The 13,086-nt window shown below is 38.1% G+C and overlaps 1 protein-coding gene across 2 annotated transcripts in view; it reads left to right on the top strand.

Annotated features, from left to right (window-relative positions):
- LOC124126401 (protein mono-ADP-ribosyltransferase PARP14-like) overlaps window positions 1-13,086 on the top strand; it is a 79,567-nt gene that overhangs the window by 35,198 nt on the left and 31,283 nt on the right. For both annotated transcript variants that reach the window (XM_048393432.1, XM_048393431.1), the window contains exons 9-12: window positions 657-708; window positions 5,883-5,947; window positions 8,980-9,213; window positions 11,752-11,970. In XM_048393432.1, the coding sequence (XP_048249389.1) occupies window positions 657-708; window positions 5,883-5,947; window positions 8,980-9,213; window positions 11,752-11,970 (570 nt within the window). The remainder of the gene's footprint in view (window positions 1-656; window positions 709-5,882; window positions 5,948-8,979; window positions 9,214-11,751; window positions 11,971-13,086) is intronic.

Raw genomic sequence — 13,086 nt, 5'->3', positions numbered from 1 at the left:
AGTCAGTAGCCAATCTGTAGAGAGTAGGATCAAAACAATGTTCATAGGACCTGTCAATCAAGGCAACAGGCGAGAAGAACTGCAACACTCAGACTGTAACGAGCCAGAACAAATATGTCCGGGAGAAGGCAGCTTTTTCGAATGACATGGTCAGTTACCGCCAGATTTAAACATTAGTTCCTTGAGAACGCGAAGACACAGTTGGAGAAATGCTAGTTAGAAATGAATCCTGAAGACATGAAAGTTGTGGAACCGAGATGAGCGGGAGAAAACAGGTGAGCGAGCCTGCACGTTTGCTGTTTCATTCCTTCTCAGCCTGCCATCTCAAAGGGTAGTTTGGACAGTGAATATGCATGAATTTCGCTAAATGCCCTGTGCATGACAATACAGGTGAGCAGAAAGGGAATTCTCTCGACTGTAATAGTGGGAATCCCATAGTAATAAAAGTAGTCTGCTTCGGTGGGCGTAGCTTATATTTTACATTCATTGGGAAATGAATGCAGGAATTTCAATGAACACAAGGAACATTTAATTATTTCCAAATGAATAACAAATCAGGTAGTAACACAGACAAAAAACACTAGATAACCGAGTAATCCTGTTTAAGTGATAATTGAATTTGCTCTCATGTTGAATAACATTATGTTTAATTACAGGTATTTGAAGATATTGACAAGCAAATCAAGTCATCAAATGTGGCACAGCCTGGTAAGGATTATTTCTTGTAACTACCTGGGAAAGCAAGATATTTGTTTATGGTTCAAGTCATTTGCCTGGAACCTTTAAGCATGTAGGCCATTTTTGGCAATATTAATATTCTGGGGACATCAGAAATGGGCTTCACACAATTTACCCAACGCTGTTGACTACCCTACTACCCCTTTGAAACAGAAAATGTCTCTATGTAATTATCTATGTAAAGTTATCAACTATGACACAGAAACTACAACAGACTATGTGGTATCATAATGACTTGAATCAATCGTGTTCAGACTGCCAATTTGCCTAAGCTTCATTTCATTATGATTGGTTGTGCTATCACACGTTATCTATTTCTGACTACCTAATGGAATCACTGCTTCTTGTGAAATCTGTTTTGCCTAAAATTAAAATAGAATTTATGATTGGTTCTACAATGCAAAAATATGAATCCCTCCCTATTTGTCCAAGAGCTTCTGATCCCTTATTAATTCACCTCATTGAAAGTCCAGTGGACTTGTGTCTTGATGCATTGTTTGTCGGTCAGTTGTCCATTTGCAGTTTTGCATATTTTTTAACCTGAAACTTTGCATAAATGATGCTTGCTGTAGGGTCTCTACATTGTGCACACAGAATTTCAATCTGATTTTTTTAAAAAGCCGCCATGAAGGTGGAGAATTTCTAGAAGTCAACAATCTCATTGAAATCAGATCTTAGTTCTCGCTATCGCTAAACAAAGATCTGAGGACAACCCATCTCGGGTCACATCAGAACGACCTTTCATCCAACCAATCAGAGCGTCGCTTACCAGATCATGAAAGTGACAGTCGGAATGTGTTTTCTGATCATGCAACCACGAAATATTTAACAAGGGGTATTCCGAACAACAGTTACAGGTTTTATGATTATATCCATACAATCTAGGCCATCTATAAGCCATTCCAGAATGTTCTTCTTATCAGTTTTAAATTTTTTAATCGAGAATACGTCAAAATATGTTATAAAACGTAGTCGCCAGTTTGAAACTAGTGTCGTAAAGCTCGAGAAAGCTGCCTTCTGATTGGCTAATGTCGATTTCTTATCAGTCATTTCATTGGTCGGTCAAAATTACCGAAAGGTCGTTCTGACGTGACCCGCAATGCGATGTCCTCAGATCTTTGTTTAGCGGTAGCGAAAACTAAGCTCAGATTTTAATGAGATTGGGAAGTCAACTTTTTTATTTTGAGGAACACAATGTTTGGGAATACAAACCTACTCCTTCATGAGGTGAATAAATGCTAAGAGGTATATAATAGTCCAGGCAATCTAGGCCATTTTTTCACTAAACTTGGAACAAATTGCAACAGAATTTATTTTACCATAATGCATTTCTACAAGGTCCCGAAAACAACATACTAAAAGTCCCAAGCAATCCCAGTTTGGGAAGTATGTCTAATTTGCATAATCTAATATGGCCACCAATTATCAATATATCTTGCATATGTCAGATGAGGGTCAATGTTTTGATGAAAAAAAGTATGTGTTGTCTTGCGAAATATCCATGTCATGTTTCTAAAAAGATATTCACAGCTCCTGAACCTTTTCGATTATTGACAAATCTGCAAATATTCAAGATTGCCGCCAATTTCAAGATGGCCACCAAGAGTTTGATGGCTAGACATAGAATGTCAATATAAATTCAATATAACCACCAAATACCAATATTTGAATATAAATCTGAAACTTCATATACACTGCACATTCCGTCACATGATTGTGTGATCCATGAACATTATTACGTGATGAACAGTGGAAAAAATGTCACAGTGAATGCTGCAGCTTGACGTTGCAGGGTCATTATGTACATGTACCCCGAAAGTCTCAACAGGTTTGTCACCCCCCAAGAAGTCTGGTAACTGTTTATTGGTACAGCTTGTGCCATGGTATTCCCTGCACACAACATTGCAAGTGAGACCATATTTCCGACAAGTGCATCTTCGCGTGTTACAGTCTTTCTTTGAAATTACAGCAGATAATATCAAGGAGCACTGAAGGTGCTGCAGTCTGATCTGACTGTGTTGATAAGCAACGTCCATCTGTCCTGTGCCATCCCCGCTCAAATGGATTTACATTGGACCCTTTCCACTCCTTTATCAGGTAGTTGACATGGGGGCTGTGATATCTTGCGACTGCAGAGGTTGCTGGCAGAGTTTATGGCTCTGCATGTGATCAATTATTCGCCACCTTCTCCCAAAAATCGCTTGTATCATAAGCTATGCAGTCCTTCCACCTTATATCCGCCATATAAAGACATATGTTCACCTGCTTCGGTGATGACTTTTTCATCCCCAGTTTCCCTGTTTGGCTGAAATGTTTAGCCTGATGGCAGAACAAGGCATCATTCATGATTTTCTTCACTGCTAGAAGTGGTGCCAAGAATTGCATGTAAAAAGAGCACATGCTCACATACGTCACTGCCCAGCAGCCGCTTTCATTGATCATGCACCAAATCCTGTTCCTTCTTGAAGCTTGCTTGGGTTCTGGTGCCAGAAACGTTATGTGCTTCCTTTTCAACATGATGAGGAAGGAGGATAAGCAAATCTGTGTCATCTCCCACCAGGACAGTGTCTGTTTTTCTTGCAGATGTGACAGCATCTTGTTTTGCCAGCTTCTCCAGTTTGTCACCAAGATAGGCAATAAAACGCTGTTTGATTTTTGATTTGTTCAAGAATTCCTCCTTCTACGATTGAATGACCATTTCCCCCGTGAAATAGTCTGTCTTACCAGAACAGGCCCCTGTTCTTCTCATGTGTGTGGCATCTTTCGTTGAAAGCCATGAAGCCATTGGCCATACAAGACAATGTTAGCAGCATATTTCTGCACAACATATAGATGGTATATACACTGTAGTTCAAATATGTGATATAACGTAGAACCCCTTGGTCGGGGTAGCCCATGAAGTATAGCACTACGATAAAAAATGTACTGGACATTTCCAGGTTCTTGTTAACTTGGAGGGTTTTCAAGATAGCATCATCAAGGGTTGCCTTCCTGGCCTGCAGATAATTCAAACAATGCTGGTGGGTGACTACAGAGTTCTTACTTGAACAGTGCTGGTAGTTCAAGTAAGAACAGTACTGTAGTGGAGAGACAGTTTATTGAACAGGGAATGGTCATTTGATCGAAGAAGGAAGCATTCATGAACAACGCAAAAAACAAACAGCACTTTATTGCACGCCTGCAACACTTTCAGAGGTCCTGGACATCATCTGCTGTAATTGCAAATGGGACTGTAAAACAAGAGTGAGTGAGTGAGTTGGGTTTAACACCGCTTTTATCACTATTCGAGTTATATCGCGGTGTGTCAGCTTAATGTGTGAGGAAAGCCCGAAGTGATGCTGGTCTTAGACGTTTACCACTCCGGTGTAACCCACGAGCACGGGTATGGTGCTGACAAACCTAGAAACATAATCTGGGCGAACCGGGATTCGAACCCACAATCATAGGTTTCTGACACGCCCAAAGGACGCAACTCTGCACAGCGAATCGCAGCACCTCAGACGACTGGGCCACCCGTGCCCCCCTGTAAAACAAGAACAAGCACTTACCAGAAATATGGTCTCATTTAAGTGTTGTGTGCGGGGAACAAGCTGATGATGTTCATGAATCACACAATCATGTAACGGAAAGAGCAGTGGATCAAACGTTTTGAGATTTATATTCAAATATTGGTATTTGGTGGCTGCACTGGATTTCCACAAATGAACTTCAAGGGAAATAACTCGTCGATTCTAGTGAAACAACTGTTTGGGGGTAAATTCTGAGTGGACCTCATATAGGTCATACTTGTTTCCAACAAGTATTTTCATGAATGAAAACGAAACTTGTTATCACGTTTATTGTCATGTTAATACGTAGATTCAGACAATAACAATCAACATTGATATCTAAACTCGCCAAAACATGTCATTTAAGAGATAAATATTGATATTTGGTGGTTATATTGGATTTATTCAAATGATTGAGTATTCTACATACATCCTTGGGTCTGTTTACCCTCATGTAGAAGTTCAAATCACTCAAATATGTCATCAGAAACCAACAGTGTCTTGACATTCTATGTCTAGCCATCAAACTCTAGGCGGCCATCTTGGAATGTTGGGCCACCAGGGGGCTCTGATGACGGAATTTCTTATCTAAAAGTGTTAACTATACTTCAGTGACTTAGTGTGCCAAGTTTTTTGCATATATATAAGTCCTAGCACACTGTTTTTTTTAGAGATAAACAATTCAACAGTGTAAACACACATATTGGAAACTTGGCGGCCCTCTTGAAATTGGCGGCCATCTTGATTTTTTGCAGATTTGTCAATAATCGAAAACGTTCAGTTGTTGTGAATATCTTTTTAGAAACATAATATGGTTATTTCGCAATACAACACGTTTTTTTTCATAAAAGCACTGACCCTCATCTGACATATGGAAGATATATATTGATAATTGGTGGCCATATTAGATTATGCAAATTAGACATACTTCCCAAACTAGGATTGCATGGGACTTTTAGTATGTTGTTTTCGGGACCTTGTAGAAATGCATTATGGTAAAATAAATTCTGTTGCAATTTGTTCCAAGTGAAACCTTATTTTGCCTGGACTATAACTATATATAAGTACCAGTAAGTAGAACAAAAGTAATAAGATAACAAGGTGGAAAATTAACAAGGGGAGCCAAAAGATAATTGGCACTGATAGGTGATTAGCAATGGACAAATGGAGGCCAAAACTTAACAGTGAATTAGCGCTGATACTTGATAGCGATGGACAACTGGAAGCCAGGGTTTAAATTAACACTGATTGGTAATAGGAAATGGACAATGGGCAAGCAGGAGGCCGGGAATAATTAGCACTGATAGTTAATAGAATGTACATTACAATGGATGAAGGGCAGCCAGGAGATGCCAGCCATGAACCGTGACCAGGGAACCTATCTGCCCAGTGCTTGGGACTTATTGCTTTGATCATTGTCGGTGCTAATTATCTAGCAGGCTTCCATTTGACTGAGTCATAAGTATGTAGGGAAGTGTCCCTCTTGTGATGTGTGGATGTTCCCAACAATAATCGTCCAGATGATTCCCTGACTAACAGGGTCTCAACTAACGAAGGCTCACCATGTTTTATAGAAGAGTTACCCTTATGTTTCAGGGAGATCGTCAAACCAGTCTGGACGTTTCCCTACTTTATGTGTGGCAGAAATTGCTAAACTGAAGGTTAGAATTATATCACTTTCAAAACTGAATTCTAAATGAATAGATATGAATCATATGAGTCCTTGATTTACAACAGAAATGTTCACAAAAACTGCATAATGAAATGAAGTTTTTGTGTCTGTCAACACAGCTGTATTTCAGCTATATGATGGCACTATGCAATTGAGCCTGAACAGGGCAATCCATGCCCTCCATGTACAATGACATGCTACCAACCAAGTCACCAAGACGGACCACCTGAACAATTTGGTTGTCTCTTATGACCCGGTTGATTTTCTGAACCAGAAATCTTGAAACATAAAACATGAAATCATCAGTATGCAGCCTCTGTTTACAGGAGGCTGCTTGGTGGCTTTGTTGGAATTGGACTGCTCATCAAAACCTTTAGTAAATGTTACAGATTTCACACTTGATATACTTCCTACATAATCATTCCATTTGTCTGATTGAATTCATGAGAAAAACAGTGAAAATACAGTTAAAAGGCACTTGAAGGATATGCTTGTTTAATGCCACACTCAGCATTATTCCAGCTATATGATGGCGGTCTGTATATGATCGAGTCTGGACCAGACAATCCAGTTGTTGACATCATGAGCATCGAACATCATGAGATATGACGACATGCATCAACCAAGTCAGCGAGCCTGACCTTCTGATCGCTTTAGTCACCTCATACGACAAGCATAGTTGCCTTTTACGGCAAGCACAGGTTGCTGAAGACCTAATCCGGATCCTCTTGGGTACTCATTGAGTGAATGAGTGAGTTGGGTTTGACACTGCTTTTAACAGTATTCCAGTTATATCACAGTGTGTCAGCTTAATGCGGGAGGAAAGCCTGAAGTGATGCAGGTCTCGGACGTTTACCACTTCGGTGAAACCCAGCACGGGTATGGTGCTGACAAACCTAGAAACATAATCGGGGCGAATCAGGATTCGAACCCACAATCATAGGTTTCTGGTGTGCCCAAGGGACATAACTCTGCACATCGAATTGCTGCGTCTTAGACAACTGGGCCACCCATGCCCCCAGGGTACTCAATGAAGGTCTGATGATAGTAATGATAACAGTTGTAAAAGGCTTCATAGTTGACATCCCTCCTTAGACACTTGACGTAGGTGAATAATGAAGGGGCAAGAAAGAGCCCTGAAATGTTGTTACAAATAAAAACAAACTTGTTATCCATGAATGTTTCTTGTCTTCATGTTCTTCCAAATGTTAGTCAAATACCCAAACTTGGATATGAATAGATATAAGTGATATCTGCTGAACCTGATTGCTGACTTCCAAATGGTTCACAATACAATTGTTTCTTGAGGGATGCATGTTTTATATCTAGAAGTCTTTATCTCAAAATATTTTGGATGTGACAATTTTCTGGGCTAGCTGTTTCAATTTGGCAAATAAGAACTTTTACTCCATGATCCAGAAAACCAACACCTTCTAATAAAAAGGGCCAAGCTGACCTATTCCATCAGTGTTTGCCAAACCTTTTATTAGCCCAAACCTGTCATTTGGCATAATTTTTATCCCCATCCGTAATCATTTCATTTGCAGAGCGTAACCTGAAGACTTTTCATCCAAACATGTATTAACCAAAGTGGTGCCTTTTGCTATTTAGTTGTTTTTTTCAAAATTTGATTTTTCCCCGTTTCCATGGAAACAAGTTAGACTTATCTGAAAGGAAGGTAGGTGTCGTTAATTAACTATTCAACATATTTCATCCACACTTTGTACATGTATTAATCATGCTGAAATGGTGCAATTTTCTATTTAGGAATTTTAACAAGTAAGACTCTGTTCTTAGTGGTGTGTTTGTCCGGAACATATCTATAAAAGGTATTCGTTCATGACGCTTTGCACACAGAGACCAGGTTGTCAAATGGTGCCTTTTGCTACATTGGGGTGTTTAGAATTTATAAATTTTTCTGTTTCCATGGCAACAAGTTTGACTTTGACTCTGTTTATAGTCGTGTGTTTGTCCGAACTATATCTCTAAAACTATTAAGTACACTTTCTTGAAACTGCACACACATAGACTAGTTTGTCAACTGGTGCCTTTTACTATTTAGGAATTTTTAGAATTTAAGTTTTTTGTGTTTCCATGGCAACTAGTTTGATTTTGGCTCTGTTCATATGGATGTGTACCTGACATAGAAATACTAAGTTCTGAATCCCAATTCCATGGTATTGTTTTGATAGCTCAATAACTACTTTTGTATACAGACAGATTAAACAGAAACTCTCTCATAAAGTTGGACTTCAAGCAGAAGCAAGATGATTTGTTCTTTTGAATTTGTGGGTGGATGACTCTTGTAACTAGATTTTAGTTTAATGTGTGGACATTTACAAGCAGAGCCTACTAGACCAGAAGAAACTTTACTACAGTCGGCCTAGAGAATTGTGGCTAAAGTCAAAAGCTGACTGTTCATAAGGAAGAGAATATATGGATGTCAACTTCTTTATTATGAGTGAGTGAGTGAGTTGGGTTTAACGCCGCTTTTAACATTATTCCAGTTATATCACGGCGTGTCAGCTTAATGTGGGAGGAAAGCCCGGAGTGATGCAGGTCTTGGACATTTACCACTTCGGTGAAACCCACGAGCAGGGGTATGATGCTGACCAACCTAGAAACATAATCTGGGCGAACCGGGATTCGAACCCACAATCATAGGTTTGTGGCATGCCCAAGGAACGCAACTCTGCACAGCCAATCGCAGCGTCTTAGACGACTGGGCCACCCGTGCCCCCTCTATATTACGAGGAACACAACGTTTCGGAGTATATGTTTACTCCTTCATCAGGTGAAATGATGAAGGAGTAAGCATATAGTCCGAAACGTTGTGTTCCTCATAATAAAGAAGTTGACATCCATATATTCTCTTCTTTATGTGAATCACTTCTAAATGCCTTTCAAAGACCTGACTGTTCATGTTCTACATTCTGAAACTATGTCATGTTTATCTTGGTACACACAATACATTTGAAATTTTCCAGTATCCAATTCACCATTATTGCATTTACATTTCAGGTGGACATCATTGTTAATACTTCTAACTGTTACCTGAATCTCAGGTATGGAGCAGTATCTAAATCACTTGTTCAGTTTGGAGGGGATTCAATTCAGAAGGAGTGTGACCGTTACATTTCAAGAAAATGGATACTTGTTGATGGATGCTTTGCTGTTACAAAAAGTGGAAATCTACATTGCAAAAGAATCTTCCACTGTAGTTTGCCAAACTGTTCTTCATATGGAAAAACACTCGTAAGTATGAAGCTAAGCATGTAACCTAGTTCTCAATCCTAGTTACAGGTACCGGTAATATTTGTGCTGATAAGTGAAGCTGACATACACCATTTTCCTCTTTGGTTTGATGTCTGAGCTGATGTCAAGGATTTTCTACTGTCGAGGATTTTCTACTGTTGAGGATTTTCTACTGTCAGTTATTTCATATGCTGAAAGTAAAACTTATTGCAATATGCATTTGCATCATTGAGGCCACTAAACATTGAAGAAAGGCCTAGGTATGGCATTGGATTGGTCTTCAGGCTGAGCAACTCGCACAGGTGCCATTAGGGGGGTGTCATGATAAATCGAAATATCAGTATATTGCTATAGGTAAGCACTTAAAGTCAATAAATCGATTGTTAAATCAGTTTCCGATCAATAGTATCGATTTCAGTTAGGAATATCAATAGTTTCGATTGTATTTACCATATCATTAAAATACATGCAATGCTGTTCAAATTGTTTTTCTTTTGATCATGAGTGGTAGTAATTTACACATGGTTATGTGGAAGTTTCTTTTTCGTAAATTATTAGGGTAAAGAAAAAAACAAATCAGTCATATCTCAAACTTTACTTTACTCATAGGTTTAATTCAACTCTAAAATTCATCTAAAATGATACACTGAAACCTATTAATATTTATCGCAATAGTTGCTTGCAATATCAATGGTAATTGCAATAGTTTCTTTCAATATCAATAGTTATCGCAATAGTGATTTCCAGACCAATAGCCACCCCTAGGAGCCATAGATGCATACACACTGTGAGACTCTCCTCACAGAAACAACTCTGTTGCTCACAGTGGCGGTGAGCATTGCTGTCAGGAACCTGTGTCAAAGATGCACCTGATTAAAAAGATTGAAAGTGGCGTTTATCTTAACTATGCACTTCTGAAAGACTGCATAGAGAACATTTGATCCAATTTCTCACAAATATTTGTTATTTTTGCAAGAAACGTAAATACCAGCAACATTTGGTTGTTTGCTTTTCTTAAAGCCTATCATAAGAATTTTGCTAGGTCTAATCCAAGTAAAAAATTCAATTTCACAGTAACTTTTGTCTTTGAGTCTACAAGAGAAATGTAGGTCAGTTTGAGGTCAACTCTTCAGAGCACCAAAGATACTGTTCAGCATCCTGCAAAATCTCCAATCACTTATTTACCTCTTCAGCCATCTGTAATAAGGTCAGACCTACAGTAGAAATATTGTGCGTCAATTGAAAAATGTAAGAAACATTTAGATACTTTGCACTGAAACAGCCAACAATACCAGTCTGTTGAATTCCCCTGTTTCTTCTATCTGCTTCAAATTGAGCACTGTCCAGATTTATTACTATATGTGATGAATTGACATGAGTGTCAATACTTCACTAGGCTAAAAAGGTACAGTGATTCTTGAGGTACATGGAACTTGAGCAGGAGAAGTACATATCAGGATATTTAAGATAGCCATGCGATAGCTGCAGAGAAAAATGAAGAATGAAGTGTGTTTTGTTTCATGAGAAGACATTGTTCTATCATGGCGTCATTTCTGGGCGTTCGAGCTTATGCTCGCAATTTGATCATGTTGTAAATTGGATGACATTATTTTTTAGAGGGTAGTGATTTCAGCTTAGATGTAGCTAACATAGATAAACACAGTGTCCATACAATCGCATCCAAAAGTGGGAGAGATCTGACAACTGGTATTGGGAGAAAAGATACAGATAATCAATGTGAGGATTGTGAGTTTATGCCTGAAATACCAAACTTAACCCACCTAATCATGAAATAGAATTGTCTGACAATACTGGGGTCTGATTCTATTTAGGGAGTCATCATTATTAAAATATGGATAAATATTTTTAAAGCTTGTACATTTTTATCTCCACGGCATATACTACAGAGGGACATAGTCGACGCCTCGCTGTCTGTCCATAGAACTTAAAAACAATTTCATATATATATATATATATTTCATCCAAATTTGATACGTGTATTTATCAAGGGCTGAAGTTGTGCCTGTTTCCATGGCAACAAGTTTGAATTTGACTCTATTCTTAGTGGTGTGTTTGACTGGACCATATCTCTAAAAGTAAAAGGTAAACTTTCTTGAAACTGTGGACACACAAGGACCAGGTTGACTTGTGGTGCCTTTTGCTATATAGGGATTTTTCAAAATTTGATTTTTCCATTTCCATGGAAACCGGTTAGACTTGGCTGAAACAGATGTACTTTTAGTATGGGCAGCCATTTGGTCAAAAGATACAAAGATGAGATAAAGGACAAAAGTAAGCAATTATATTCAAATGTTACGAATAAAGTATTAAATGTGACTAATAAAGGTCAAAATACAAAACAAACAGACTCCGGTTACAAATACAAAGTTGAAATAAAGGTCAAAAGTACGGAACATAATGGTCAAATGTTACGAAAAGACTTCATATGAAAAGAAAGAACAATGTGTACTAAAGAATGTCAGAGGCTCACTTCATGATTACCAGAAAATGTGAAAATAGATTTTCTTGTCATTCCAGATGAAGGAAATGATTGTGAAGATGTTAGACTCAGCACATCGTTACAACAACACAAGCATAGCATTCCCTGCATTAGGTACTGGCAAACTTGGCTACCCAAGTGAAGAAGTAGCAAAGATCATGTATGATGTTGTGGCTGCATTTTGGAAGAAGAATCCCCAAACAAGACTAGAGGATGTTCGTTTTGTCCTCTACAAAGGTGATGCAAAAACTATAAAGGTGAGCTCTTTGAAAGGCAGTAAAAACTTGATTGTTCTGAAGGCACAAGATAAATTGATTGGAACATCTATACTCTTCATAAAAAACATTTTGAAGCTACTTCCAGCTGCTTAGGTGAATGACAAATCAAGCTGCCCTTATAGTTAGATGAAGTAGCTTGATAAGCTGCTACTCAGCAGATAAATATTGAATGAATTACTATATAATTATCACCAAAAACTCCTGACATCATCATGTTTGATTTAATATTCATCCCCTTTATAAATTTTCTAAGTACCCAAGGCAGTTATGTCACATTGACTGCCTTTCAAATCAACTTGTTTTTGGATCTACTATGGAGATGCTGCTCATTTTCAGACAAAAAATATTACAATTAGACCTGTAAGTTATTACCCTAAAGATCTTAATGAATTATGTTTTTTTCTGCGATTAAATTTTTGAACTTCCCCTTTTTTTAAGGTAGAAAATATTTTATTTTTGATTTCATTGTTGCAATCTGTTTGTGAGAAGAGGCTGTCTTTTTTCTACGTTTTAAGTTGTTGACAACATGTTTGTATTATAGCAAAGGGTTTAAATATTAAGTAGTAAAATTGTCTTTTCCATGCTTGTTTCTGGATATGACCTCCCTTTTAACCTTTAGCCTGCTGAATTATTTTCACACTTCTTACCCCTGCCTGCTGGATTAATTTTGGCTCTCACCTTATGATGTGATCATATTTTGTTCAGATCATTTGATACAAAATGTCAATACCAGGAAATAATCAGTCTCAATTATCTCCTGAAACTGATGCCAAAGGGAATAAAAAGGGATATAGTGATGAACATTAATTAAGTCAGATATGACACCAGGTGTTTGTGAAAAGATTAACGCATGTTCTGCTCTACCTGTAGCAACCACCACTCAAAGTTTAGCATTCATACAGAATCCGAATTCATACAGAATATCAGCACTGGCAGCAACTTTATTTAAGTGGCTGTCTTTTTTAACATTTTAGACTGTTGACTACTTACCAGGTGAGCTACAGTGCCATGGCATAATGTTTTTCTTAAGACCATTAACAATATTTATAGCTAAAATGGATAGAAGTTTCATTAAACCGTCCGCATGTTATCATG

Source organism: Haliotis rufescens, unplaced genomic scaffold (assembly GCF_023055435.1).
Source record: "Haliotis rufescens isolate VD_foot unplaced genomic scaffold, xgHalRufe1.0.p SCAF_12, whole genome shotgun sequence".
In the NCBI taxonomy this organism is placed as follows: Eukaryota; Metazoa; Mollusca; class Gastropoda; order Lepetellida; family Haliotidae; genus Haliotis; species Haliotis rufescens.
Note: the sequence above shows the minus strand (reverse complement) of the source record. Positions and strands in the feature narration are given on the sequence as shown.